Source organism: Xiphophorus couchianus, chromosome 18, assembly GCF_001444195.1.
Source record: "Xiphophorus couchianus chromosome 18, X_couchianus-1.0, whole genome shotgun sequence".
NCBI classification, from domain to species: Eukaryota; Metazoa; Chordata; class Actinopteri; order Cyprinodontiformes; family Poeciliidae; genus Xiphophorus; species Xiphophorus couchianus.
Genome location: NC_040245.1, coordinates 19559710 through 19586743, shown reverse-complemented (window position 1 = coordinate 19586743; position 27034 = coordinate 19559710). Strand labels below are relative to the sequence as shown.

Genomic DNA, 27034 nt, shown 5'->3' with positions numbered 1-27034 from the left:
TAAAACTCTAATGAGTCCTACTCATTATAGTTTATCCTTGTTTTGTTTTTTTGTCTGGTTAAAATGTAATCTAATCTCCTTTAAGCCGGTGTGATATGCACTCCAAGACAGTAGGGGACAGTACTGTACCGGAAGTCAAATCTGCATTCACAAAGCAGCGCTCCTTTTACGTTTGCGCTTTTTTTTTGGCGTAGAAGGGATCTCGTCGCGTTTTCAGAATCGCTCGATTTTGCGTAAGTGGTATCTGAGAATTCCTCTGAGCTGCGTTAATCGTGTGGATACCGTCGTGCACTGGTTCAGCTCGTTGCGACGCTGAAGCGGAAAAAAAGCACGATACGGTCGCACACGAGTTGGGAGATATGTTGTAGAAGCTTTTATTGACTGGTCAGAAGCTGTTTTAACACAACTGCACTTGGTGCGAAAGTATCGAGGTTTGTAGTCTTTAATTAGCTTTTTTTTTGTTACTTAACATGCAGCCGTTAGCCACTGTCCAAGCGTTAGCATCAAGCTAGCATTTAACTTGTAACATGTCGGGCCTGCGGTTAGTTATCTAAATACTGACATTGATTTGCAGCAAAGTGAATGTTTAGTCGTTTTTAGTTTACAAGCATTAGATTGAGACAAGTTTGTAAGCTATTACCTGGTGATGTTGCCGTTTTATTTCTGGTTGTATAGATGGTTTGTATGTGCGCCGCCTGATGAAGCCGTGTTGAGCTAACCAAGTTAGCAAGGTCCGCAAAAAGGAAGCTACTGTTTATCTTTTCAGCTTGATGCTAAACAAAGTGATACCTTGAAAATAAATTCATAGTGTAATGTAATTTTGCATTCTATTGTCTTTGAACCAACGCCTGGAGTTTCGACTTTTAAATTAGTTATGAGTATTAGAATGGAGCCATTTGAATTAATTGGAGGAAAATGCAGACACAAAGTCAGCTGTAAAACGACTAAAATAAACAGGTGTTTGGATTTACCTATGTTCTTGATTTATTTAAAATTAGGGGCGTTGGCAAAATTTGCAAAAGCTATTTGTCAGTACAAACTACTCCACTTGAAAGAGTATGTAAAAAAAACTTTCAATTAATTACATAATATGTGCAATTGAATAAGGTATTTCGAGCCTTTAAAAACTAAAATTCTGTGATAATTTATGCCCCGAATTTAATTTAAAATTCGCTACAACTCTCTGCAAAAATACTTAATTTCAAGACCCTAGCAAGGAACGATCAAGTGCCCTGAAAGGCAACACCAAGTACATTCATCAATAATTTAATAGAGTTCAGCTTATTTGATGATTTAATTTGTGTTAAATAATCAAAACCCAGTCATGATATGTGATCATTTTGCCTTTTAACCTTTTGTTTTGATCAGTGAGGCACCATGGCAGCTGCCTTTCCCTACAGAGGAGTCCCTCCAGGGATGCCAACAGGTGTGCCTCCAGGAGTACCTCCGGTTGTCCCTCCTGGTGTTCCACCAGGCGTACCCCCTGTTGTTCCCCCTCCAGCGCCTATTCCAGATTACATGTCTGAGGAAAAACTCCAGGAAAAAGGTGGGTTGTTTTTTTTCCCCTGGAAAATATTAGATCAAATCTAGACTGGTTTCACTTTGAGCATTTGTAAAATAATTATTAAAATGTTTGATAATTAATGGTGTTTCCAGCAAGGAAATGGCAGCAGCTGCAGGCCAAACGTTATGCGGAGAAAAGGAAGTTTGGCTTTGTGGATGCCCAGAAGGAAGACATGCCTCCTGAGCACGTCCGCAAGATCATAAGGGACCATGGAGACATGACCAATAGAAAGTTTCGCCATGACAAAAGAGTCTACCTAGGGTAAGACCAAATATTAGTCTTGTATTGTTGCAGAGTTTTTCTGAAAGTTTTTTAACGTACTGAAGTTGCAATTTAAAACGACTCTGAGGTTTTTCCCTTCTTATGCTGATTGATAATTTGGAGTTCAGCTTCTCTGGATCTGATTGTGTTTATTTGTTCTTGTGCAGCGCTTTGAAGTACATGCCTCACGCAGTGCTGAAGCTTCTGGAAAACATGCCGATGCCCTGGGAGCAGATCAGAGATGTCCCTGTGCTCTACCACATCACCGGAGCCATTTCCTTTGTGAATGAAATCCCTTGGGTCATAGAGCCTGTCTACATTGCCCAGTGGGGGTGAGAGATTTGGACATCCATGTTCTCATTTTGTGCCCTTTTTGTTAAATTGTTTACCTGAAAGATGTCTGCTTAGATGTCTTGTTTTCTTTATATATGTATATATATTAAACATCGTGTTATTCCCCACAAAATGTCAGCACCATGTGGATCATGATGCGTCGTGAGAAGCGTGACCGACGGCACTTCAAGAGGATGCGCTTTCCGCCGTTTGATGATGAAGAGCCACCGCTGGACTACGCAGACAACATCCTGGATGTGGAACCTCTGGAGGCCATTCAGATGGAGCTCGATACTGAGGAAGATTCTTCAGTCGTGGAGTGGTTCTATGAGCACCAGCCCCTCAAAGATAATCCCAAGTGAGTTTTTGTTTGTTTAAAGTTTTAAATTCAGCTGCAGCTTGACGTAAAATCTTAAAACATTTTGATGTTTATCTTTCAGGTTTGTGAATGGCACCACCTACCGTCGCTGGCAGTTCACGCTCCCCATGATGTCGACACTGTATCGCCTGGCCAATCAGCTTCTAACAGATTTAGTGGACTTTAATTACTTTTATCTGTTTGACCTGAAGGCCTTCTTCACTTCAAAAGCTTTGAACATGGCCATCCCAGGAGGACCAAAGTTTGAGCCACTTGTCAGAGACATTAATCTTCAGTAAGTAGCTTCTACTAAGCCCACACTGTACGTTTTGCTGGACTGTGAGCCTAAAATTTCTAATTGCGTGTCATTAATTGATCAGAAACATTTCAGTGAAGTTGTTTGCTTCATCTGTAGCCAGAGATGAAAATTACAATTTCCTTTCAACAGCCCATGTTGGAAGAAAACAAGTTTCACAGACAACTCAAACATTTACAGCATTTGTCTTTGTTGCAGAAAAGCAAAGCATTCAAGGCATTTTGTAGTTCACAGAGTATGAAGTAAAGATTTTTTTTCCCCTGTCAAATGTATGTATTTGTTTACAGCTATTGAGAGAAGCTACAGATAAACACTCTTAAGATTTTCTCAAAAGGTAAAATTCACGTTTTTTTGTCACCAAGACTGTAGATCGGAGCTTTAGACTGAGTTTATGTGTGAATTAAGTTATCTTCAGCATTGTGGTGCTTCATGGTTTGTAGAACATCAGGTAAACAGAACCCAACCAGGTGAAATGTTCAAAGAATTCAGAATCAGAAAAAGAATGAGATGTAAAATGTATGGATGCCCTCACCGCTCATTTTTAGCTGTTTGTTTGCTCTGCAGGGATGAAGACTGGAACGAGTTCAACGACATCAACAAAATCATCATCCGGCAGCCCATCAGGACTGAGTACAAGATTGCTTTCCCCTACTTGTACAATAACCTGCCGCACCATGTGCACCTTACCTGGTGAGAACTAAACAATAATTTGTTTAAAAAAAGGCATGTTTGACTGCATTCCTCTCTTCTGTTGAAACATACATTTTGCTACAATTTATGTATTGTGCTAGTTAGGTTCTAATATCTGTTTTTCTGCAGGTACCACACACCCAATGTGGTATTTATCAAGACTGAGGACCCAGATCTTCCAGCGTTCTACTTTGATCCGTTGATCAACCCCATTTCTCACAGACATTCGGTCAAGGTTTGTGGTTTATTGTCTTTGTTCTGCTCTGGATGATAAATAAATCAGCGTTTTATTAAAAGGTCCTCTTACAAAGGCGCACTTGCATTGGCCTGCTTGCATGTGCGTAAGAACAAGGGGAATAGTAACATGAATGGTGACTATTTATCTTATTCCTGTCTGCAGCTGCAGAGTACTCCTCGTCATTCAGATATTCCTTCTTATTATAATTTCTCCCTTTTCTCTTGAGTTTTTCTTTTCTTTAAAAGTCAGAAACTGTTATAACAAATTGCTTACTTCCTATACTCCCTCAGAGTCAGGAGCCTCTCCCTGATGATGATGAGGAGTTTGAGCTTCCAGAGTTTGTGGAGCCGTTCCTTAAAGAGACGCCGCTCTACACTGACAACACAGCCAATGGCATCGCTCTCCTTTGGGCCCCCAGACCTTTCAACCTGCGTTCTGGCCGCACAAGGCGCGCCATCGATATCCCCCTGGTCAAAAACTGGTGCGCTAACAACCATTGTGATTTAAAGAAGAAAACATTTTTGTGATTCAGCTCATATAATATATTTTTTGAGAAACTTGAAACTAGTGTGAATTATTTTTCAGGTACCGAGAGCATTGCCCTGCAGGACAACCGGTGAAAGTACGTGTGTCGTACCAGAAACTGCTGAAGTACTACGTACTCAACGCTCTCAAACACCGACCCCCCAAGGCTCAGAAGAAGAGGTCACCATCAGTTGCCATCACTTTGATTTCCTGTTAATTTTTCATCTCAATTTGAAGCAATGTAATTGCCATTTGTTATTTTGTTTAAAGGTTTGCCTCTGCTGCTTTTCAGGTACCTGTTCCGCTCCTTTAAGGCAACAAAGTTCTTCCAGTCCACCAAGCTGGACTGGGTGGAGGTGGGGCTGCAGGTCTGCAGGCAGGGTTACAACATGCTCAATCTGCTCATTCATCGCAAGAACCTCAACTATCTGCATCTGGACTACAACTTCAACCTGAAGCCGGTCAAGACGCTCACCACAAAGGTGCAGTTTCCTGCACAGATCCATCTATCAGTGTTTTATGAAATGCTCGGAGCGTAGTGAGATCTGGTGGAGTTTGTTGAATTCTACAGTATTTTGTGTAAACTGTCGTACATGTTTCTACCCTATAGGAGAGAAAGAAGTCCAGGTTTGGCAACGCCTTCCATCTGTGCAGAGAGGTGCTACGTCTGAGCAAGCTGGTGGTGGACAGCCATGTGCAGTACAGACTGGGAAATGTTGATGCCTTTCAGGTGTGTTTTAAAGGTCTCCTTATTCGTTCTGGATTAATTGGAAGTTTAAACTATAAACTGGATTATTCACTTTTCTAGATGCACATTTTCAGCCACAGTGAACATCTGAACTTTTTGCATTGTTGCAGTTTAATTACTTGAAATACCAAAAGAACGTACTTGCGTTTTGGACTGGACGTTCTCTGCTATCTTGCAACTAGAATTCTAATGTATTGACACATTATTAGAAAATTGTAGCAGCTTTCAAATGTAAAACTTTGGCATGTTCTGATACGAGAAACCAGCGCCTAAGGCTTGTTTGATTTGGTCTTTTTAGTTGTTTGATGGTGATCTTATACTTGATTTTGTGTCTATGTTTGGTAGCTGGCTGACGGTCTGCAGTACATCTTTGCACACGTGGGACAGCTGACGGGCATGTACCGCTACAAGTACAAGCTGATGAGACAAATCCGCATGTGCAAAGACCTGAAGCATCTCGTCTACTACCGCTTTAACACTGTGAGTAAACGCACCATGTTGTTCCAGTGTTACTGAACACAAGGTGATTTTAATATCAAGAATATCAACTATGGAGATTCTTTATACTCTAATTTGTCTAATTCATGTGTGATCAGGGTCCTGTGGGCAAAGGGCCAGGCTGTGGCTTCTGGTCTGCTGGCTGGAGAGTGTGGCTCTTCTTCATGCGGGGGATCACTCCGCTGCTGGAGAGGTGGCTCGGGAACCTGCTGGCCAGGCAGTTCGAAGGTCAGGCATCCTTTTAATTTTTGACTGCTGTTGTGCATACATTCAGATTTTATAGATGAGGAAATGTGTGAGCAACACCAAAATACTGTTAAATTTCTTCAACAGGACGTCATTCCAAGGGCGTGGCCAAGACTGTGACCAAACAGCGCGTGGAGTCGCACTTTGACCTGGAGCTGCGTGCTGCAGTGATGCACGACATCCTGGATATGATGCCTGAAGGCATCAAACAGAACAAGGCCAGAACCATCCTGCAGCACCTCAGTGAGTCCTGGAGGTGCTGGAAGGCCAACATCCCATGGAAGGTCAGTGTTTCATAGACATGGCCGGGTTGCAAGGTAACTCGCAAGAGATACAAGAGTTTAAAAAAGCAAACAAAATCTGCTGTTACTGATTTCAGTGTGTTTCCGATAGTGTTCAAGAACTATAATGTACCAGAATTAAAATGGGGGATTTGAAAATGCTGGCAAATTATTCAACCTGATTAAATCGTACAGATCCAGTGTTAGTTTAAAATGTCAACTCTAACCAAGTTTTATAACAGGTTGGAACGTCAATATGATAAACGGCATATCTTTGTGTAACTCCAATCAGCCTTATTAGTATGTCATTAAAGTTTCTGTCTTGTAGCCTGAATGAATGAACTGCCCTCATGTGATAACTTATTTGACTTAATTTTAAACACCTTACTGACGCTTAAAGAACTGAGTCATTTTTACTGAGTAAAGGTATCCACACTAAAATTCCAACTGGCCGTATAGGACGATGTTGCGTTTGCAAGTGAGGAAAAAGATCGGATTTTTGAGTTTCAGGTGAATCCAGGTAAAAATGATCCGACCCAATCATCTCCACATTTCTCACTCCTCATTATCCAAATTGAATTTGTCATTTGAGAAACTGTTACTTCAAAAAATAATTGGTAAAATCTGACAGTATGTTGACTAATATGAACTTTTATGTTCCATATTACTCCTAAAAATCTGCGTCATGTTAAGAACCTTGTGATTATTTTGAGTACATAAACACATTTTTTTGTATTATAACAATGAATAACTTAGGTAATTTCCCCCCAAACTGTTAGGTGCCTGGTCTCCCGACTCCCATTGAGAACATGATCCTGCGATACGTGAAGGCCAAAGCCGACTGGTGGACCAACACAGCTCACTACAACAGAGAGCGAATTCGCCGCGGAGCCACTGTGGACAAAACGGTGTGCAAGAAGAACCTGGGCCGGCTGACCCGTCTGTACCTGAAGGCTGAGCAAGAGAGACAGCACAACTATCTGAAGGTAACCTCCTCATTTAAACTCTCTCAGCACCGAGGAACTTTGTTTCTTCTCACGTTTGTACTCACTCATTGGGTAAATGAGTTTATGAAAGACTCCTCAGTTAGAAAACAAGACATATAACTTATTTTGAAGTCCTCTTACAAAGGCGCACTTGCATTGGTCAGCTTGCCTGTGCGTAAGAACTGGAGGAATATGAAAATGAATGGTGGATTTTATATCGCTGGCCGCATGAGCGATTGGCTTCTTCACGGTTCATATATTCAAAAGATATTTACAACCTAGTGCATTGATTAATAGCAGATATCCAAAAATAATTCAGTGAAAGTTTTGTTTTCACTAAAATGGATCTTGATCTGTGTATTTTGTGCCTCCAGGACGGACCTTACATCACTGCAGAAGAGGCTGTGGCCATTTACACAACCACTGTGCACTGGCTGGAGAGTCGGCGCTTCTCTCCCATACCTTTCCCCCCACTTTCCTACAAGCACGACACCAAGCTGCTGATCCTGGCTCTGGAGAGGCTCAAAGAGGCATACAGGTAATTTCATTTCATGACGATCATCAATTATATATAATTGTGTTTTCTGCCTCAGCGTTTAATATTTTTTCCATGTATGTTTTTGTGTCTGTTAGTGTGAAATCTCGTCTGAATCAGAGTCAGAGGGAGGAGCTGGGGCTGATAGAGCAGGCCTACGACAACCCGCATGAGGCGCTTTCCAGGATCAAACGTCACCTGCTCACACAGAGAGCTTTCAAAGAGGTCAGCACAAAGAAATGTGGAGACAGTTTAGAGATGTATGTTCTTTAAGGCAGGGAGCTTCAAGCTCAAAATGTTACAAAATTATAGAATTTATTACGGTCAGTGTGTGAAGGGTAAGAAAAAACTAATAGCTTCCTGTAAAATAGTTTTGAAGTCAATCTTGATATCTTTCTAGACCAAAACTTAAATGTAATTTGGAAAAAGTTTTGTTACTATGTGTGATTTCTTTTGTCAGACTTTGAGTTTTTCCTTTTTGTGCAGGTTGGTATCGAGTTCATGGACTTGTACAGCCACCTCGTGCCTGTGTATGATGTGGAGCCCTTGGAGAAGATCACAGATGCTTACCTGGACCAGTACCTTTGGTATGAGGCAGACAAGAGGCGACTTTTCCCTCCCTGGATCAAACCAGCTGACACTGAACCTCCACCGCTTCTGGTCTACAAGTGGTGCCAAGGTGATGTTCACATCAGGCTTTCAGAACATCAGAGCCCCGGAGTCTTAAATCATTTTTTCAATGTAGATAAATAATTTATACAATTTAAATATTCATACTTTATTCCATGCTTCATTAGATGAAGAAATTCTTTAAAAAAAAGGCCTTTTTTAAAATATTTTCACCTAACATTGTTATACCAGGTCAGGATTATTTAGCTAGTAAAGCATTACACTAAGACATTTTGATTTTAATGCAAGATAAACATATTCTGGATTTCTGAAAAAATATTTGTCTTTGAACTGTGCTTATGCAAGTTTGTTCAACTACCAAAAGAAAAAGATTTATTTTTTTTTTACCAAACTGCATAATCCATCTTTAGCTTTGTGCTATTTTGTGATTTCCAGAACATAAAGCTACATAAGTTTTCTGCTGAAATGTTGTAAAAATGGCTAAAAATATTTAAAAATTTGTAGATGTAAAAATAGTCAAAAATTTTGATTTTAAAATGTGTAGAACCCTGTAATTGTTTATAAATATTTATTTAGCGAGCTTTAATAACGTGTCTTATTGCTCCTCAGGCATCAACAACTTGCAGGACGTGTGGGAAACAGCTGAGGGCGAGTGCAACGTGATGCTGGAGTCTCGCTACGAGAAAATGTACGAGAAGATCGATCTGACTTTGCTCAACAGGCTGCTGCGTCTTATCGTTGACCACAACATTGCTGATTACATGACGGCCAAGAACAACGTGGTGATAAACTACAAGGTAACCCTGTTCACTGATTCTTTTAGGACATGGTTGCCAATTAGGTACTGGAAGACGAGTTAAATGCTTTTATCTCTTCTGTAGGACATGAACCACACCAACTCTTACGGCATCATCAGGGGACTCCAGTTTGCCTCGTTCATTGTTCAGTACTATGGTCTTGTGATGGACCTGCTGGTGCTCGGTTTGCACCGTGCCAGCGAGATGGCCGGCCCACCCCAGATGCCCAACGACTTCCTGAGTTTCCAGGACACCACCACCGAATCAGCCCATCCCATCAGGCTGTACTGTCGTTACATCGACCGCATTCACATCTTCTTCAGGTAGGAACATATCAACACAGGACAGTTGTATTCAGGTTATATTGTATTGCTTTACTTGAAATCTGTAGGAGTTTTTAAATTGTATAAACTTTTTTTATTCTGCAGATTTTCTGCTGATGAGGCCAGAGACCTGATTCAGCGGTACCTGACGGAGCACCCGGACCCCAACAACGAGAACATCGTGGGATACAACAACAAGAAGTGCTGGCCTCGTGATGCCCGCATGAGACTGATGAAGCACGACGTTAACCTGTAAGTCAGTCGGACGTTTGTGAAAATAGATTTGTTTCACGAGACGGCAGTAAAGTTGAAGCCTCTTGTTGATGTCCTCAGCGGGCGAGCAGTCTTCTGGGACATCAAGAACCGCCTGCCGAGGTCTGTGACCACAGTCCAGTGGGAGAACAGCTTTGTGTCGGTCTACAGCAAAGACAACCCCAACCTGTTATTCAACATGTGTGGCTTCGAGTGCCGCATCCTTCCAAAGTGCCGCACCAGCTATGAAGAGTTCACTCACAAAGATGGCGTCTGGAACCTGCAGAATGAGGTGGGGAAGAAGTCAGAAGCTCAACAGTCCTGGATTTTCTCTTTCCGATGTTTCTGAAGGCGTCTTGTTGTGTTTTTGATGTAGGTCACTAAAGAGAGGACGGCCCAGTGTTTCCTGCGTGTGGATGATGAATCCATGCAGCGCTTCCACAACAGAGTGCGTCAGATTCTCATGGCTTCTGGATCCACCACTTTCACCAAGGTTAGTCTTTGTAGACACAAGCTACTGTGGTAACTGAAAGTCCACTGAAAGGGAGGAATCATCTGAGTTTATATGGTTTATGCGTTCAGATTGTGAACAAATGGAACACGGCTCTGATCGGCCTGATGACCTACTTCCGTGAGGCTGTGGTCAACACACAGGAGCTGCTGGACCTTCTAGTGAAATGCGAGAACAAGATCCAGACTCGTATCAAGATCGGGCTGAACTCTAAAATGCCTAGCCGTTTCCCTCCAGTTGTCTTCTACACTCCTAAAGAGCTGGGTGGTCTTGGCATGTTGTCCATGGGTCACGTTCTCATCCCACAGTCAGACCTGCGGTACGGACATCATCTCTAGCAGGTTGCTTGCTATTCCTGAACAACTGTCTCATTTGGTTGTGTCTTTGGTTGACAGGTGGTCTAAGCAGACAGATGTGGGGATCACCCACTTCAGGTCTGGAATGAGTCATGAAGAAGATCAGCTCATTCCTAACTTGTACCGCTACATTCAGCCATGGGAGAGCGAGTTCATCGACTCCCAGAGAGTCTGGGCTGAGTACGCCCTCAAGAGACAGGAGGCCATTGCCCAAAACAGGTAAAATCTTGACTGACAAGGTCATTTGTCTGAACCAGATTTTCTTTAGTACAGATCTTACTATGCCTTAACAAAGTATATAAACTAGATGCCCTTACGTGTCAGTTTAGTCAAATTGAAATCTTGGAAAACGTTGACCCATTTTCAGATGATCAGTTGTTTAGTGTTCAGTGAAATTTTTGAAACCTGGAACCTTTCTGCTTTGTTTCTTGGTCTTCATGATGCTGCCTGTTCTGAGAGGCTTCTGTGAATTTTGCTTAAATCAATTATGCTACAATGTTAATTTTTTGGCTCCAGGCGTCTCACTCTGGAGGATTTGGAGGACTCGTGGGACAGAGGAATACCTCGGATCAACACACTTTTCCAGAAGGACAGACACACTCTGGCCTATGACAAAGGCTGGAGAGTCAGGACAGACTTCAAACAGTATCAGGTACAATAGAGTTGATCAGGAAACTAGAAATATTAACTTATATCAAGTGTTTAAAAAAAAGAAAGAAAGCTTCTCCAACATGTTATCTCTCTCCTGAGTTCAGGTGCTGAAGCAGAATCCCTTCTGGTGGACCCACCAGAGGCACGACGGTAAGCTGTGGAACCTGAACAACTACCGCACAGACATGATCCAGGCTCTAGGCGGCGTGGAGGGCATCCTGGAGCACACACTCTTCAAAGGCACTTACTTCCCCACCTGGGAGGGTCTCTTCTGGTATGTTCACTTTACCACTAAGAGTGGTTATGGGTTATTTGATCGACCACTGAAATAGAAGCTAATTAGAACAGTTTCTTTACTATTTCTAGCTTGTCCATTGCTTTGATTCTTTGATCTTGCATTGTGGCTCGTTGTTACTACATTCTAGTTTTATAAACAGTTAATCTTTGCTTTAGGGAAAAGGCTAGCGGCTTTGAAGAGTCGATGAAATGGAAGAAGCTGACGAACGCCCAGAGGTCTGGTCTGAACCAAATCCCGAATCGTCGCTTCACTCTGTGGTGGTCCCCCACCATCAACAGAGCCAACGTTAGTACAGTTATCTGATTCTAAATGAGCTCTTCTACTAGCTGTGAATGTCCTGCTCTAACTTTTGTTTTTCTGTCTCGTCTCCAGGTGTACGTGGGTTTCCAAGTACAGCTTGACTTGACAGGAATCTTTATGCACGGCAAGATCCCCACGCTGAAGATCTCCCTCATTCAGATCTTCAGGGCTCACTTGTGGCAGAAGATTCACGAGAGCATCGTCATGGATCTCTGTCAGGTGAGTTCCCAGCATTTAGGAGTGAAGGAGTCATATCCACAAACGAGACAGCAGAACAAAAGTATCAATTGTAGGATATTTAATTAGTTATCCTTTTCTGGGTCTCAGGTTTTTGACCAGGAGCTCGATGCTCTGGAGATCGAAACTGTGCAGAAGGAGACCATCCATCCTAGGAAGTCCTACAAGATGAACTCGTCCTGTGCAGACATCCTCCTGTTTGCGTCTTACAAGTGGAACGTGTCCCGCCCGTCTCTGCTCGCTGACTCAAAGTAGGTCTTAAGGAGAAAACTCCATCTAAATGCGAATTGGAATCCTTTCCGCGTGCAAGTAAACTTGACCTTTGACCTTCTTCTTCAGGGATGTGATGGACAGCACCACCACACAGAAGTACTGGATTGACATTCAGCTCAGATGGGGCGACTACGACTCTCACGACATTGAGCGCTACGCCAGAGCCAAGTTCCTGGACTACACCACAGACAACATGAGCATCTACCCCTCCCCCACTGGAGTGCTCATTGCCATTGACCTGGCTTACAACCTGCACAGGTGTCCATTGTTTGAGTCATTATTACTAAAACTTTGCTTCAAAATCCATATCCATCCTGTGGCCTCCTTTAAAGATACTGTTTGTTTTTAAGGTGGTATTTCAGGGCTCACACTGGTTTATCTTTAAGAAATGTAGTGTTAGGATTATTCACTGACGATCCCATTTACCAGGAGATTATGGTCTGGTATTTGTGATTTGCTACTATAATCATTTCTTAGATCTCACACTTTCTGGGATTGTTGGAAATGGTCAAGTTGTTCAATATGGCAACTAGTTTCAGTTGCCATACCATAAAGTAAATATTTACCCAGACCATTTTAGGAGGGCTACTGAATATTTTTTCAGGCGAAGAACAGGTGTATCTAACCTTGCCTTTTATCTGCTTTTCATCCAGTGCCTATGGTAACTGGTTCCCTGGTAGCAAGCCTCTGATCCAGCAGGCCATGGCCAAGATCATGAAGGCCAACCCGGCTCTGTATGTGCTCAGAGAGCGCATCCGCAAGGGTCTGCAGCTGTACTCCTCAGAGCCCACTGAACCGTACCTGTCCTCTCAGAACTATGGAGAACTCTTCTCCAACCAGATCATCTGGTTTGTGGACGACACGAACGTGTACAGAGTCACCATCCACAAGGTCAGAATTGTTGCGAAATAAATGTTGAAATTTAGATAAGTGGATTTTGAATCGTCACATTTATTATTTTAATTTCTGAACACAGACTTTTGAAGGAAATTTGACCACAAAGCCCATCAATGGAGCCATTTTCATCTTCAACCCCAGGACAGGCCAACTGTTCCTCAAGATCATCCACACATCTGTGTGGGCTGGACAGAAACGTCTGGGACAGGTGAAAACCTCTTATCTTTCATCTGTGGATTTTGTTCTGGTTTTAGAAATGAATTTGGTCTGGAGTTTTTATTTCAGTTTTAACTTTAAAACATTAAAAAGCAAAGAAATCATCTTGGATTCCTAGAACTTTGGTTAAGTTCTGTTTTCTGCTGTATCACAACCACAATTAAATGACAAAAAAATTATGTTTTTTATCATTTAAAGGTGTGGCATGACACATAGGGCCATTTTATAGCCAATCAGGTTACCGTCAGTAGTTATGAAAATGCTGGATATATCAAAAATATTGTTTTTCTTTGCAGCTGGCCAAATGGAAAACAGCTGAAGAAGTTGCTGCCCTGATCCGCTCTCTCCCTGTGGAGGAACAGCCAAAACAGATCATTGTGACCAGGAAGGGCATGTTGGACCCTCTGGAGGCAAGACCTTCCTCTCTGACTGGTTCTTTAAGAATCATCTTCTATGGATGGAAATTGTGTTTTACAGCTCGCTGTCTCTGCTTAGGTCCACTTGCTCGACTTCCCCAACATCGTGATCAAGGGCTCAGAGTTACAGCTGCCCTTCCAGGCTTGTCTGAAGGTGGAAAAGTTTGGAGACCTGATCCTGAAGGCCACAGAGCCACAGATGGTGCTGTTCAACCTCTACGATGATTGGCTGAAGACCATCTCGTCTTACACTGTGAGTTCAGCCTCTTAGAATACATGCAAGACTTTTTTCTGTTTATTGACTTTACTTTATATTGCAGACAGTTTTGATGCTTTAGAACAAACAGACTTTCTCTGTGTAAAAAGCTTGCCTGGTTCTCTGCTTCCTATCCAGGCGTTCTCCCGTCTCATCCTGATCCTAAGAGCGCTCCACGTCAACAACGACCGCGCCAAGGTGATCCTGAAACCTGATAAAACCACAATCACTGAGCCCCATCACATCTGGCCCACGCTCACGGATGAGGAGTGGATCAAGGTGGAAGTTCAACTTAAAGATCTCATTCTGGCCGATTATGGCAAAAAGAACAAGTAAGAGTTGTTCTGTTCACTTTATTCAGAATGTGGCTCAAGTTATTTTGTAACTCAGAATAAGCAGAGATTGTATTTTGTAGTTAAAGCTCGTTTTGTCTGTCTGCAGCGTGAACGTCGCCTCCCTGACTCAGTCTGAGATCCGTGACATCATCCTGGGTATGGAGATCTCAGCCCCGTCTCAGCAGCGTCAGCAGATCGCCGAGATCGAAAAACAGACCAAAGAGCAGTCGCAGCTCACCGCCACACAGACCCGCACCGTCAACAAACATGGAGATGAGATCATCACATCCACCACCTCTAACTACGAGACGCAGACCTTCTCTTCCAAGACTGAGTGGAGAGTCAGGTGTGTGGAAACATTGGCTAGAAGTTTTAATGGGAAGGTGTTAGCTGGAGTCTTCCACAATAGTCAACTGTAAGATGACGTTGATGTCTTTTTCTCATTTGATTTTAATTCTCAATCAGGGCCATATCTGCTGCCAACCTCCATCTCCGAACCAACCACATCTATGTGTCCTCTGATGACATCAAGGAGACAGGTTACACCTACATCCTGCCCAAGAACGTTCTCAAGAAATTCATTTGCATTTCAGATCTGCGGGCTCAGGTACGACCCCCTGAACAACCCTGTAGACAATTGCGTCTTGCTCCGCAGTCTTATCAAGTCTTTGAATGAAAGTTGTTATTGTTGCTTCAGATTGCAGGCTATCTGTATGGCACCAGCCCACCAGACAACCCCCAGGTGAAGGAGATCCGTTGTATCGTCATGGTACCTCAGTGGGGGACACACCAGACTGTCCACCTCCCCAACCAGCTGCCGTCTCATGAATATCTTAAAGTAACGACACTATATACATTTTGCTCTCTCAAATTTATATGCATCTTATCTGTTCAGTTTAAAATGCATTATGTTTGATCAGGAAATGGAGCCTCTTGGCTGGATCCACACACAGCCGAACGAGTCCCCACAGCTGTCCCCACAGGACGTTACAACCCACGCTAAGATCATGGCTGATAACCCGTCATGGGATGGAGAAAAGACCATCATAATCACTTGCAGGTAGGTTTCAATTCAGAGCAAAAAGAGAGCTTAAAACTATTGAAAAATATGTAATTAGATATGAAAATATAAAGGAACCCTGGTATAGATTGTAAAAAAGTGAAGAGTTTTCTGACTTGAAGGCTTTTGTATTTTGTTTCAGCTTCACGCCTGGTTCGTGCACACTCACAGCCTACAAGCTGACCCCCAGCGGCTATGAGTGGGGTCGCCAGAACACCGATAAAGGCAACAACCCGAAAGGTTACCTTCCATCCCACTATGAAAGAGTCCAAATGCTGCTCTCTGATCGCTTCCTGGGCTTTTTCATGGTTCCCGGCCAAGTCTCCTGGAACTACAACTTCATGGGTTGGTTTCCTTAGTTTCTTTTTAAAGTTCTTCCATTCTTTTCATTTACTTGTTTTTTCCAGAACTGGTGCAATTAATGAATTTTGCCAATAGGTGTGCGCCACGATCCCAACATGAAGTACGACCTGCAGTTGTCCAACCCCAAAGAGTTCTACCATGAAGTTCATCGGCCTTCGCACTTCCTAAACTTCGCCTCGCTGCAGGAGGGCGAGATTTACAACGCTGACAGAGAGGACATGTTCGGCTGAGCGCCGCCTTCCTGCTCTTCAAATCTTTGTAGATAGATCTGCCAGAATCATGAAGAGCCAGTCCAGAAATGTTTCTGTAATATTTCTTCATAAGACACGCAATTGTGATATTTTGCTTTTTTTTTTATGTGAAGACTTGAGGAGCGTTTAAGAATTAGTTTTGTTCATTATTTTCCATAACTGTTTTGTTCTTTTACAGTAAAACTCTTGGTAAGTCTTGGTTCTTGTGGCATACTTGTATGTGAACTAGTATTTTTCAGGACGTAATATTTGGTGTAACTTTTGACATTATTTCAGAAGGTTAAACACAACTTCCTCTTCTCCCTTTGTGAAATGAAATTGAAAGTTGCATTTTCATACTAGAAATACCCTGTTGATGTGTTTCAACTGTACATCCTATGATGTTAAATGCTGGGTTTAAATAAAAATCAGTTTTTATAGAAGTTGTTTGGATAATTTCCTTTTGGGGATTTCTCTGAAATGTACAAGAGCTGTGAGTAAAGAGGAAGTTCTGCATCTAGATTAACTCTGGCAGGGCTGGTGAACACTGCTTCCTTTACTAGGCTTATACATTTGCCCATTGACAATTGCATTCAGAAGTCACCTAGTAAATAATTACTTATGTCGAACACATACAAATAAATGAACGCTGTAGTTTTCTTCTGTCTGTATGTAATATGTTAAAAGTTTGTAACATGAAAAAGTTTAAGGAGTATGGATAGTTTTGCACTGTTTAGTGTCCTGCCACGTTTTATAATTGCATGCATTTGCAGATGGTAATTGTGGTTTTAGCTGCAGAGAGGAAACCCCAGCCTTCACGCTCCGCCAGGTGCTTCAGTCTTCAGGAACTGGCAGCGTGTCGGTGCTGCGTGTTGCTCTGGCGTTGCATTGGTCAGGAGAGGAGGAGGGTCCTGCAGCGGGTTTACGACAGAGCGCCGCTCAGGACCCAGCCTTGTTCCACCGAAGCGCTTCTTGTCACGGCATTAAATAATTGAGAGCTGGGAACATGAGCAGGCATGTTGCTCGCCTGTGTTCAGCGCTTTAAAGTGCACACCAAAGCAGGCGAGGTTTGGAAGAATTTACTTTCACTGTTTCACTTTCACAAAGTGCAGACGAGTCTGCTTTAACTGGAGGGAGGGAAGGAGGGGGGCTGGAGTATGTGAAGCGAACTGCTGCCGCTGCTGGCCTCACACATCATGGACACGGACACAGAGAGCAGACTCCCGCAGGAGTCCTGCTGCTTTAACCGGACCTTTTCCGCCCTAACCGTGGATGATGTGTACGAAATAGCCAAGCTGGTCGGCGCCGAGGTGGAGAAGCTCATCGACGGCTACGGCAAAGAGAGCGTGGAGGGTCTGGTTCCGAAGATAGTGAAGGTGCTGGAGCTGCTGGAGATCTTCGTCTCCGGCAACCAGTCGCTCTCTCTGAGGGAAGAGGAGCTGCTGAAGACGTTCGAGCAAATCCAGCTCCAGCAGAAGAGGCGCTGGGGGAAAGACGGCGAGGAGGGCTACGAGAAAAATGAAATCCGGGTGAGTTTTAAATGCAGCCACCATTTTGTATACATTTTTTTTTTTTAACGAACTATGTATTTCTCTTAGGAGAACGTTCTAACCACGTAACAGCAACTCGCGCTGTAGCAAACGGCTCTGTCTGCTGTAAGCCAACGGTTTACATGGCTGACCGCCACACAGTGCTGCTAAAACCTTCAACATGTCAACTTTTAAAGTGTAGTAAGACATTTTATAGATGATAAAGTGAAAAAACATGAATTTGGGTGTAACTACAAGACATATTTTTTCGCAACTGAAGTAGTTATTTGGTTTGCCATTTTTACAAATAACCCCATTTAAATCCCTCGTCGTCAAGACAACAAGATCAGTTACTTGGTGAACGTCTTGGTTGAGCATTTTAAATATTGACGAATCGTTGAAGACAAAAATGGATCTCATTAAATATAACACAGCTGGTTCACTAGGTGTCCACTATCACATAATATTGAGAAAATATAATATTTTCTGTAACTTCCACAGTTAAGTAGGTATATATGGATGGATGGATATCTAATAATTATATTTAATAGTATCTCACTTATGTGATAATGTAATAATCAGAAAGCCATGATGAGATTATGTTCCCATTTTATATCCTAATTATAAATGTACTACTTTAAAGTAATCTTACTTTAGGTATTATTTAATAATAAACACCAAACTATCTCACATTAAGAGATAGCAATAAACTAGTAGTTATCAGATGATATTTTAAACTCTTTATAATATAGTCAGATCATAATTTTGAGATAAGTAACAGTGTTTGATTCGGGAAGTTGTCCAGGGTCGCATTAGAAGTGATGAGTGCCAACAATTTCTTATCTGTTACCTGTCCACTTGAGAAATTTTCTGTTACTTTTATGCATGTCCGATTTAGTAGATTATTGGGTTTCTGTAGGACCCAATAATCTACTAAGGACCCAATAATCTATTGGCCCCCACAATCTCAAATAATTGTTTGCATTTTAATTTTAATTGGGAGAGCTGCCACTGTATAAGTATTTCAAAATAATTCATAATCATAAAATAGAATTAGCTGCATCATAATTTTCAGATATTATCTGATGCTTTAGAAATATTTTATGATAGTAATTGTACCTCATAGCACATCATGATTATGAGACTGAGATATGTACATCATATAATATGATATTGTGCCATGAATAAGAAATTGTCAGAAGTTTACCTAACTGAGAAAGCTAAATCTTAATTTAGTGAAGGTATTTTAATTTGCTCTCTGAATTGTAATGATTGACAGAGTAGATGAAAAATGACAAACATTATCAAGTAAAAGGCGACACACTCACTGTGGCATATTATAAAAAAAAAAAGAACAACTGGTCCCGGTTCCAAAATTTTCATGAGTTTTTACTCTGCATGGTCAATTACATCATAACATTAAATCCCGTTCTTCTGAGGTTATAATTTCCTCATCTTTCTCCTATTTCTGGAGCAGGAGCTGCAGCAGAAGGAGGAACAGTGGGAGAGGAGATGTGAGGAGCTGCAGGCCAGGTTGCAGCTGCTCCAGGATGATAGGAAGGAGCTGAAGAACAGGCTGGAGGGCACCTATGCTCAGGAAGGTGTGCTCTTTAAATACTTGTTGAACTTTTTATGGTCAACTTAGACAATTGTCTTGGATCCTAATACTGTTGTTTACATTTTGATTTTACGTCTTACTTTGGGGTAGTTTCTTACACTATCAAACTTTTTGACATTTTACATGTAACGGAATACAAATTTCAGACAGGATATGTTTGGATCTGTGGTGTCGTGAAACCATACAACGCATGTTCTGGATTATAGAGTGGACTACATTTGCCTAAGCAAATTTTTGCTCTGCGCTGACAAAGTAATCCCCTCTCCAGGCCTTGTGGTTTCCCTGTTTTTGTCATTCTGGTGTATGTAAAAGCTTTATGGAAATGCAGGTACTCACTGCACACATGCAAAACAGTGGCTTAACTGTAAGGCGTTCATGGTAAACTCGAGAGATGTCCAACTGGTTAATACAGTGTTCGCAACGCACAAACTATACTTTGTTTTTGTTAATTCTCCTGGTATGAGAAAAAACCTCTGCAAAAAATGTTTATTATGTCAACATAAAGAGGAGGCCCACACCGAAAGATGGGTATTATCCTGTGGAAAGCATGTTGTCTTCCTAGGTAGAGTTACGGAGAGAATTTTGCGAATGCCATAATAGTTTTGAAATCTAATAATTTATTTGAAACATTTTCAACATTTTCTGGGGGACACCCTGCAGTATTTTACCAAATGACATTTCATAAGTTACTTTACACGTTGCGGTCAACAACAAGCTTCTGGCACATTTTTTGTTTGGATATTTGACCACTGCTAAGTAGAACTGGTAGAGCCTGTTTGATTTCTTGACAGAGGCAGAATTTGAAAGCATAGTTCGCAAAAGTTCAGTACTGCTCTGTCTGAAATGATACAAAACTTGAATGATGGGATGTTCTAGAACACCCACGGCACAGGGCTCTTATGAACACAATAGTCATTGTAGTTTCATGTCAACATGAACTAAGACTTTGCCAATCAAGAAATATGCTTGGGTGTTTTAGAACCGGCTGTTTCAAACTGAAATTTGCTGCTATCCACACAAGCTAAAAGTCTTCTGGAGAAAAGCTTTATGGTCAAATGAGGCAAATTTCTACCCACAATGTTCCTGTTGGGACAAACTAAAGCTTCTAAATCTAACAACATTATGCAAGCAGTTAGACCTGGTAGTGGCGGCATCATGCTATTGGTTTGTTTTTGCTGACAATAAAAAATAGAGGACTAGTAAATTGGTCAATTTTACCTTAATATTAACAGCAGAAAACGTTGAGAGCAGGGCAATGATCACAACAGGTTTTAAAACATATAAAGCAGACTAACATTAAGCTAATGTGAGTGGCTCCAACCTTTGATCTGAATGGATTTTTCTTAAAAGTACCATCAGAAAACCAATTTTTAAAATGAGATCTACCACATATATGTAAGCCTGTGTGTTTAATTACCTCTGTATAGATTTAATAAAATCCTCAATAAATGTAAAGTTATCAAAATATTTTTGTCTAAAACTGAATAAAGGTGTGTCATCATAGCTCACCAAATAAATGATTAAAAAAATATATATTCATGCTTATGATGAATGCAATGAGCATCTTATCAGAACAGAAAAATAAATATCTATTATATTTTTACAAATTATCTTTAAACAAAATAAAAGACCAAATCTGTCTTGTATTCGCAATGAAAAATTCAAACATGTAAAATTAAACTTGGAGTTATGCTGACTCTTATGTTTTTTGTGGGAGGATATGAAAGTAGAACTTAATTTGAACTAGAGAAAGTAAAAGCTAATAGGCTTTGGTGTTTCATGAAGCTTAGTTCAAATATCAAGCTTTAAGTTTACCGGACTAAAATAGCCAAGTTTTTGATTTCATTTACCTCCATTTCTTTTGTTTTTGACAAAACCCCAATCTCCCCATTTTCTATTCCCGTCCAACATGCAAGAATTACGGCACCCGGTGGGCAGCTCACCGGCCAGTCACAGACCTAAAACTAACCATCACACAGGTTTGGGTTTAGGACATGTACTTTATTTCTTCTCTTAGTGAGTCAGTTTATTTAAATATGGTGAAAAAACATGTCTTACTTGAATGGTATGAGTATGCGGTATCTATCTCTCTGTGCTCAGGTTTAGACATCCGGCACAATGTTTTAGTTTGCACTCCATACAGCAGTAAATAATAGGGAGTTATCTGTGGTATGTTTGTGTTAGCTTTGTGATGAAATGTTGGTGACACAGTAATCATGTTAGGCTGGAGGTATGGGAACTCCACTTTCAGAAAAATTCTCATGATTTCCCAGAGGTGCACTTTGGTGTTTGTTAATCACATGTTTTTATGATATTATAACACAATTAGAGTTCTGCGTATTTGTATGTGAAGCATCATTTCAAAGGCACACGTTTCACAGTTACCTCTTACCGCTGCGCTAAGCGGATTGCAGTACATTCAGTCTTTCATAATAGAACTTCAAGCAAAATGTTTTGTAATGATGGCAAAGAAATCTGATAACAGTGCCATTTTGTACCTATGCTTTCCTCCGCCTTTAAATATCATGTGTTTGTTATTCTTAGATCGTACTCAGAGGCAGGAACGGGAAGTGATGCTGAAGCTGAAGGGGGTGGTGGACAAGCAGAGAGATGAGCTGAGGGCGAAAGTCCAGGAGATCGCCACAGTCTCCAAAGAGGTGGAAGCGGTAAGGAAGCACAGAAACAGTCATGCTTGTACCATTGAACTGCTAAAACACTAAGAAAGATATCAGTGATAACACACAGATGATTCCCATAGAGTTATTATCTGAGAAGTGAGTTGGTTATACTGCAGGTGATCATCTTAAGGTCTAAAGTTCTCACTGTGTAATTAGCTGCCATGATCAGTTTGGTACTACTAGTCAGAAATGTCCTGAAAAAGTGTCCTAAACTTAAAGCGATGAAGAAGATCACTTTAAAATACTACAAGAAGCTAAACATCAATTCAGAAATGTTTTATAAAGCACTCAGTAGCAACATGAATAAGGACTCTGGATGCGGGCAAGTCGGTGAACGGTTGGTTAAAGACTGAAGAGATTAATCTCATTGTTGCTGCTTGCAGATCTCAGGCAAGCCCAGGCGTTGTTTTTGCCCACACAGCTTCTGTGTGTGCGTGTGCGTGTGTGTGTGGGGGTGTGTAGGCATGTGCAGTTTGGACTGATTGCTTGCATGCATCTCTGTGTCTGCCAGGGCATGCACACCACATGATTTATACAACGGCCAAGTCTGGGTGTGTTTGTCAATGCTTAACTTGTTGCTCCCAATCAGTTGACATAAAGGATTAAAAAACCCTTAAATGTCAACTGATATAGTTTAGTTCATGACGTTTTCACTTGATTTTGTCTCGGCGTTGGTGTTTAAAATATTTGTCACTTAATGAGCAGGGTTTCCCCCAGTTCATTATGAGCCTAGTGGGACCCCAGGCTTTACTTGTGCCCCCACCAAGCATTGCTAAGCGTTGTTTGTTTATTTTATTTTATTTTTTAATTATTGCCTTTTTTAAAGATTTTATTGTTGGTGTCTAGGTATTAATCTTCCAGTCTTCCAATAACTCATAATAATCAAGTGATATTTTCAAATTTCCTGTAAACTTTTAAAACATTTTTAACTCAAAAACATGGCAGCCGGCTGGATGACTCCCCTAGTGCCATGAGCACCGGGTTTAGCACGTTTTCTCGGGGAAACCCTTATGAGTGGTTTATTGACAGTGTGTGGTTTTATTTGTTCACCATGTGCCTCAAGCACAAACATGACTGTTTTGGGGCTCTCTGTCTTTGTGTTCAGCAGTGGCATATTGATTGTACCTCTGTTTCTAAACCCTGAGACAAACAGTAAGTATCTGCCTCACTGCTCATGATGCCATTACAAGTGTGTGTGTGTGTTCATGTGTGCGCAGCTCCAGGAGCAGTTGGACCGCTTCATGAAGATGAACGAAGAGTTGCGGCACAAGCAGAACGTGCTGCAGACGCAGCTGAAGAGCATGGTGGAGAGGAAGGCCGACGTGGAGACGGACCTGAAGGAGAAAAACAAGGAGATAGAAAGGCTCCACAGACAGCTGAACACAGCCAACGGAAACACACAGCTGAACAAAGCTGACGGAAACAGCTCTGTATGTGGTCTTGTTGCACTTAATATTCTTCTTATATATTTTATACATGCAAATGTGTTGTAAACAATTCTCTTTGTTTTAAATTGAAGCATCAAATTGAGGAAAACTGAATATTAGGGTGATCCAAAAATATATATTGTATAACCTAAACACGGTTGGGAGATTCAGCTTTCCTATGAAGCACAGAAGTAGCTGCTGTTTGTCAAACCACAACCTTTCTGTTAACTTTAACTTTAGGCTTTGTGCTGACCAATCCATAATGCTAACCTTGCTAATCTGGAACCACATTCTGGTGTGTTAAGGTTGTTGTCCTGTAAAAACACCCATTTCAAGGAAATTCGTCTTCGTCAAAAGCCAGCAATGTTTTTGCCCATTGCGTGTGCAAAAATAAATACACATGCCAAATCCAGTCTGCACTGGCTGGATAAGTGTTAAATTTTGCCTTTCTCAAATGCAAGCATGTCAAGAAAATGTTCATTTTGGAAAGAGAGGTTCTGAACTGTCGAGTTGAACAATCCAGGAGGGTTAACGGCACATTATTGACTCACTGTTTTCGTTCCTCAAAGTTTCATACAGTTCAGTTGCTCTTCATTAGAGGTTATTCGCTATTTGTTATTGCACATACTAATGAGTTTCTGTTCCCCCAGCTGCCCAGTCCAAGTCAAACAGCTAAAGAGTCGGCCGAAAAGCCAACCGTTGAGCAGAACGACTTTGATCAGCCGTGCTTCACAAAGAAGGAGGTGCGGGACATTCTGTTTGAGAGGAACGAGCTGAAAACCAACCTCTTCCTGGTGCAGGAGGAGCTCAACTACTATCAGAGGTGGGTTTTAAAGAGCTTCAGTTGAATACTAATGAGAAACATTTCAGATTCAGGTGCACTTTATTTCAGTTCTTAAGAGTTTCCTAATGTTTTTTTCTTTATCATCTTCTATTTGCAGGGAGATTTTGAATGAGGAGAGGTGTCCAGGCTTCCTTTTGGAAGCTGTCCGGTCGGCAATCAAAGAACGAAGGAAGCTGATAAAGGCGAAGATGCTGGGGATTCCACTGAGCAGCATCAGGTACCTCTTAGAGGCAAAATACATTCCTCATATTCAGAAATTCACCCACCAATGAAGTCTTGATGAAGAAACTTATGAAATAGGTGAGAAATACAGCCATATGTTTTTTTTCAGTGATAAAGAAGAGACGAGTTCCCTGAATGGGCAGACAGAAGTGGACCACTCAGAAGTAGACGGGCCTAACAAACCAGCTGAGTCACGCATTCGGCATCTGTAAGTTCACACTGAAAGTAGAGCTGGTTGGCCAAGCATAGGTGTGGTTACAGCTTAAAGCCTGTAGGGGTCAGAGTTCTAGTCAAAATGTAACCTTTACATATAAAACAACTTGTATGTACTGCACACCATCCTGAACATGCCATCCCCGCTGCGAAAGAAGGCGTTGGCAACGTTATACTTTGAGGATGCTTTTCATCAACAGGGAAGTTGGTCAGTGTTGAATGGAGGAACTGAAAGAAAACTTGTTTGAAGCTACAAAAGCTGTTGTGTCTGGGGCAGAGGTTCACCTTGCAGTATAATAATGCTGACTTTAAACATAGACAGAGCTACAATGAAACGGTTTAGATCAAATACGCATGGTGGTGTATTAGATTAGCCAATGTAGTATCGATGGATAGAGTTGAAAACTGCTGCTCATTTTTTTGTTAGTAAAAAAAAAAAAGTCAGACACTTCAATTTCTGATCTGATAGAGACGATCCCTCAAATAGTGGAAGCTGTATTTGCAGTGGAAGGGGGTTTATCAAAGGTTTGGCACATGGGGATGAATACTAATGCACTCTGCACTTTTCATATTTTTATTTGCACAACATTTGCAAACCAGATATCATGTTGCTTGCAATTGTACACTACTTTGTGTACAGTCGAGTGGTCTGTCACTCGAAATGCCAGTAAAATACATTTTAGCTTATGATATCAAAATGTGAAAAAGTTTGAGTGAATATTTTTTTCACAAGACGCTTTATATATGTAACGTCGCAGCAGTAAGGATGTAAAAATAGAAGCATTATCAAATGAAGGTTAACAAAACCACAGAAACACAGCGACATGAGTTCCACTCCACTGCCTCTGACAGTGTACCGATGATCTGCCAATCCTTGTCTATATTTAGCTATAATCCCTGACTGCATGTCTGACCTGAGGCCTGTCTCTTCCACTCTGTCGGCCGCAGCTTCGGCTTTCTGACGCGCGCGGGCAGCAGCAGGAGCCCCACCCACATGAGCAACTCTGCCTCCAGCTGGGAGATCCTGGGAGAAACGGAGGCCAGCGAGGAGACAGAGCAACAGCCGACTTCTTAATGCCGGTCGGAGAGGCAGCTGCGAGGTTTCTCTCCGTTTTCAGCCACTCCTCCCCCTCACTCTGAAGCTCGTAGCAGAGCATCTGTTTGTTCAGTGGAAGTTATTTTAACGCTCCTCGAGCTTGGGTAAAACAAAACAAAGTATCTTAGGAGGAGAAGACATAATAATATGTCAGTCATTTTAATAAACAAACCTGCTAACTCTCACTTTTCAGCTCTCTTTCAATCATGACTTTAGCTCAGTAAGAGCTTAAACATGGATTAAATGGTACAATGTAAACACAAGAGGGACATGTTTAAACTCTTAAACCTTTTCTTGTTCAGCAATTAGAATAATCAAGTGTATATATACATATGTACAAGAAACATTTAAATGCTTATAATTATGGAGAAATCTACCATAGTATATATTTTTATATTTATCTTCAAATATTTTTAGCTAAGACCAAAGACAGAAAGGTCATTTCATTTTTCTCAGTTTTTTCACTGTTGGTAGATAAATGCCCACATGAATATTGGACATGTGCTAAAAAAAAACAACTATTTCTAATTTTACTGGTTTGCTCTTGAATTTGTGAATTGTTCAGTTGAAGTATTGACCTATATTGTATGACAGAAGTTTGTCATAATAAGCACTTATCTGTTCTGTATGGTGGCATTTTATTTCAGGTGAATATATTTTTCCTTAACCTCTGTAGTAAATTCTTGGGTTTAATATTTTTCATGATTTTAGGAGTTTTTATCCACAGGAAAGCTGGACCGTGGTAACTTTTTGCCTCTGTATCATTTTATTTCCTCTTTCTTTCTGGTAGCTCTAGCATTTTTACCGATTATGCCTTAACTTACTGTTTATTGTTTAAGACGTATTTTCCTGCTGCTAAGTCATTCACTATTTGAACAGAGCAACAGTATTGGCTGGTGTGTATTTGACATTTGGTGCCATGATTGGCTGTTATCCAAGCTTCTGGATAGAGGTAACTTCATTTTTATGCATGTTTTCAAACTCATGCTAACATGCAGCGATGAAGTCACCACTTTTACTTTGTCTAGCCCCTCCTCTAAATGCACTGCTCATGCAGGCCAGTGGCTTATGTCATTGAGGGACAAACAGTGAACACCCAAAGAGACTGTCTTTTGAAAACAAAGTTTGGAGTTTATTTTTGTAAGCATGTTTGTAACCGTTTGCAGACATAAATTTACTGGATGTTACATATCTGCAAAGTCTGGATTTTCAATAAAAACATCACACATACTGAAAAGCTGAAATCCCCCCTCTGCTGCATTTTTGTTCTTTTGTGAAGACTGTCATGTTGAGAGTGTCGTGTGAAATGTAGTGGTCAAGTGTTCTGACTTTCTCGACTTATAAGGAATGACGAAGGGCTTCCTCATCATCTCCAGGAAGACAATAGATTCTGGGAAAAAGGTGAACCCCACCATGTGTGCGTTCAT

General features: G+C 41.3%; 2 protein-coding genes across 2 annotated transcripts; both read left to right on the top strand.

Annotated features, from left to right (window-relative positions):
• Positions 1-264: 264 nt before the first annotated feature.
• On the top strand, positions 265-16423 carry prpf8 (pre-mRNA processing factor 8). Its single transcript, XM_027999223.1, has 43 exons — positions 265-431; positions 1369-1546; positions 1657-1825; positions 1993-2157; positions 2298-2516; positions 2599-2811; positions 3397-3522; positions 3652-3757; positions 4051-4241; positions 4346-4465; positions 4578-4767; positions 4896-5015; positions 5379-5513; positions 5630-5759; positions 5865-6061; positions 6838-7044; positions 7419-7582; positions 7678-7804; positions 8066-8258; positions 8819-9006; positions 9091-9329; positions 9435-9581; positions 9663-9873; positions 9958-10074; positions 10164-10411; positions 10488-10667; positions 10965-11100; positions 11204-11373; positions 11553-11682; positions 11770-11916; positions 12025-12185; positions 12274-12465; positions 12861-13098; positions 13184-13312; positions 13617-13730; positions 13816-13989; positions 14131-14324; positions 14434-14673; positions 14793-14934; positions 15025-15165; positions 15248-15387; positions 15530-15732; positions 15826-16423. The coding sequence occupies exons 2-43, from the start codon at positions 1378-1380 to the stop codon at positions 15978-15980; spliced, it is 7077 nt and encodes a 2358-aa protein (XP_027855024.1). The 5' UTR covers positions 265-431; positions 1369-1377; the 3' UTR covers positions 15981-16423.
• A 490-nt stretch (positions 16424-16913) lies between these two features.
• On the top strand, positions 16914-26851 carry rilp (Rab interacting lysosomal protein). Its single transcript, XM_027999275.1, has 8 exons — positions 16914-17509; positions 18987-19110; positions 21672-21793; positions 23023-23235; positions 23883-24055; positions 24174-24293; positions 24408-24506; positions 25460-26851. The coding sequence occupies exons 1-8, from the start codon at positions 17177-17179 to the stop codon at positions 25584-25586; spliced, it is 1311 nt and encodes a 436-aa protein (XP_027855076.1). The 5' UTR covers positions 16914-17176; the 3' UTR covers positions 25587-26851.
• The last annotated feature ends 183 nt before the right edge of the window (positions 26852-27034 follow it).

Bases quoted from the DNA above. Each gene is read 5' to 3' on its own strand.
- prpf8 (XM_027999223.1), top strand. From the start codon at position 1,378: ATGGCAGCTGCCTTTCCCTACAGAGGAGTCCCTCCAGGGATGCCAACA. The intron at 2,158-2,297 runs GTGAGAGATTTG...ACAAAATGTCAG, and splicing joins GTCTACATTGCCCAGTGGGG to CACCATGTGGATCATGATGC. The intron at 5,016-5,378 runs GTGTGTTTTAAA...TATGTTTGGTAG, and splicing joins GAAATGTTGATGCCTTTCAG to CTGGCTGACGGTCTGCAGTA.
- rilp (XM_027999275.1), top strand. From the start codon at position 17,177: ATGGACACGGACACAGAGAGCAGACTCCCGCAGGAGTCCTGCTGCTTT. The intron at 17,510-18,986 runs GTGAGTTTTAAA...TTTCTGGAGCAG, and splicing joins ACGAGAAAAATGAAATCCGG to GAGCTGCAGCAGAAGGAGGA. The intron at 21,794-23,022 runs GTAAGGAAGCAC...ATGTGTGCGCAG, and splicing joins TCTCCAAAGAGGTGGAAGCG to CTCCAGGAGCAGTTGGACCG.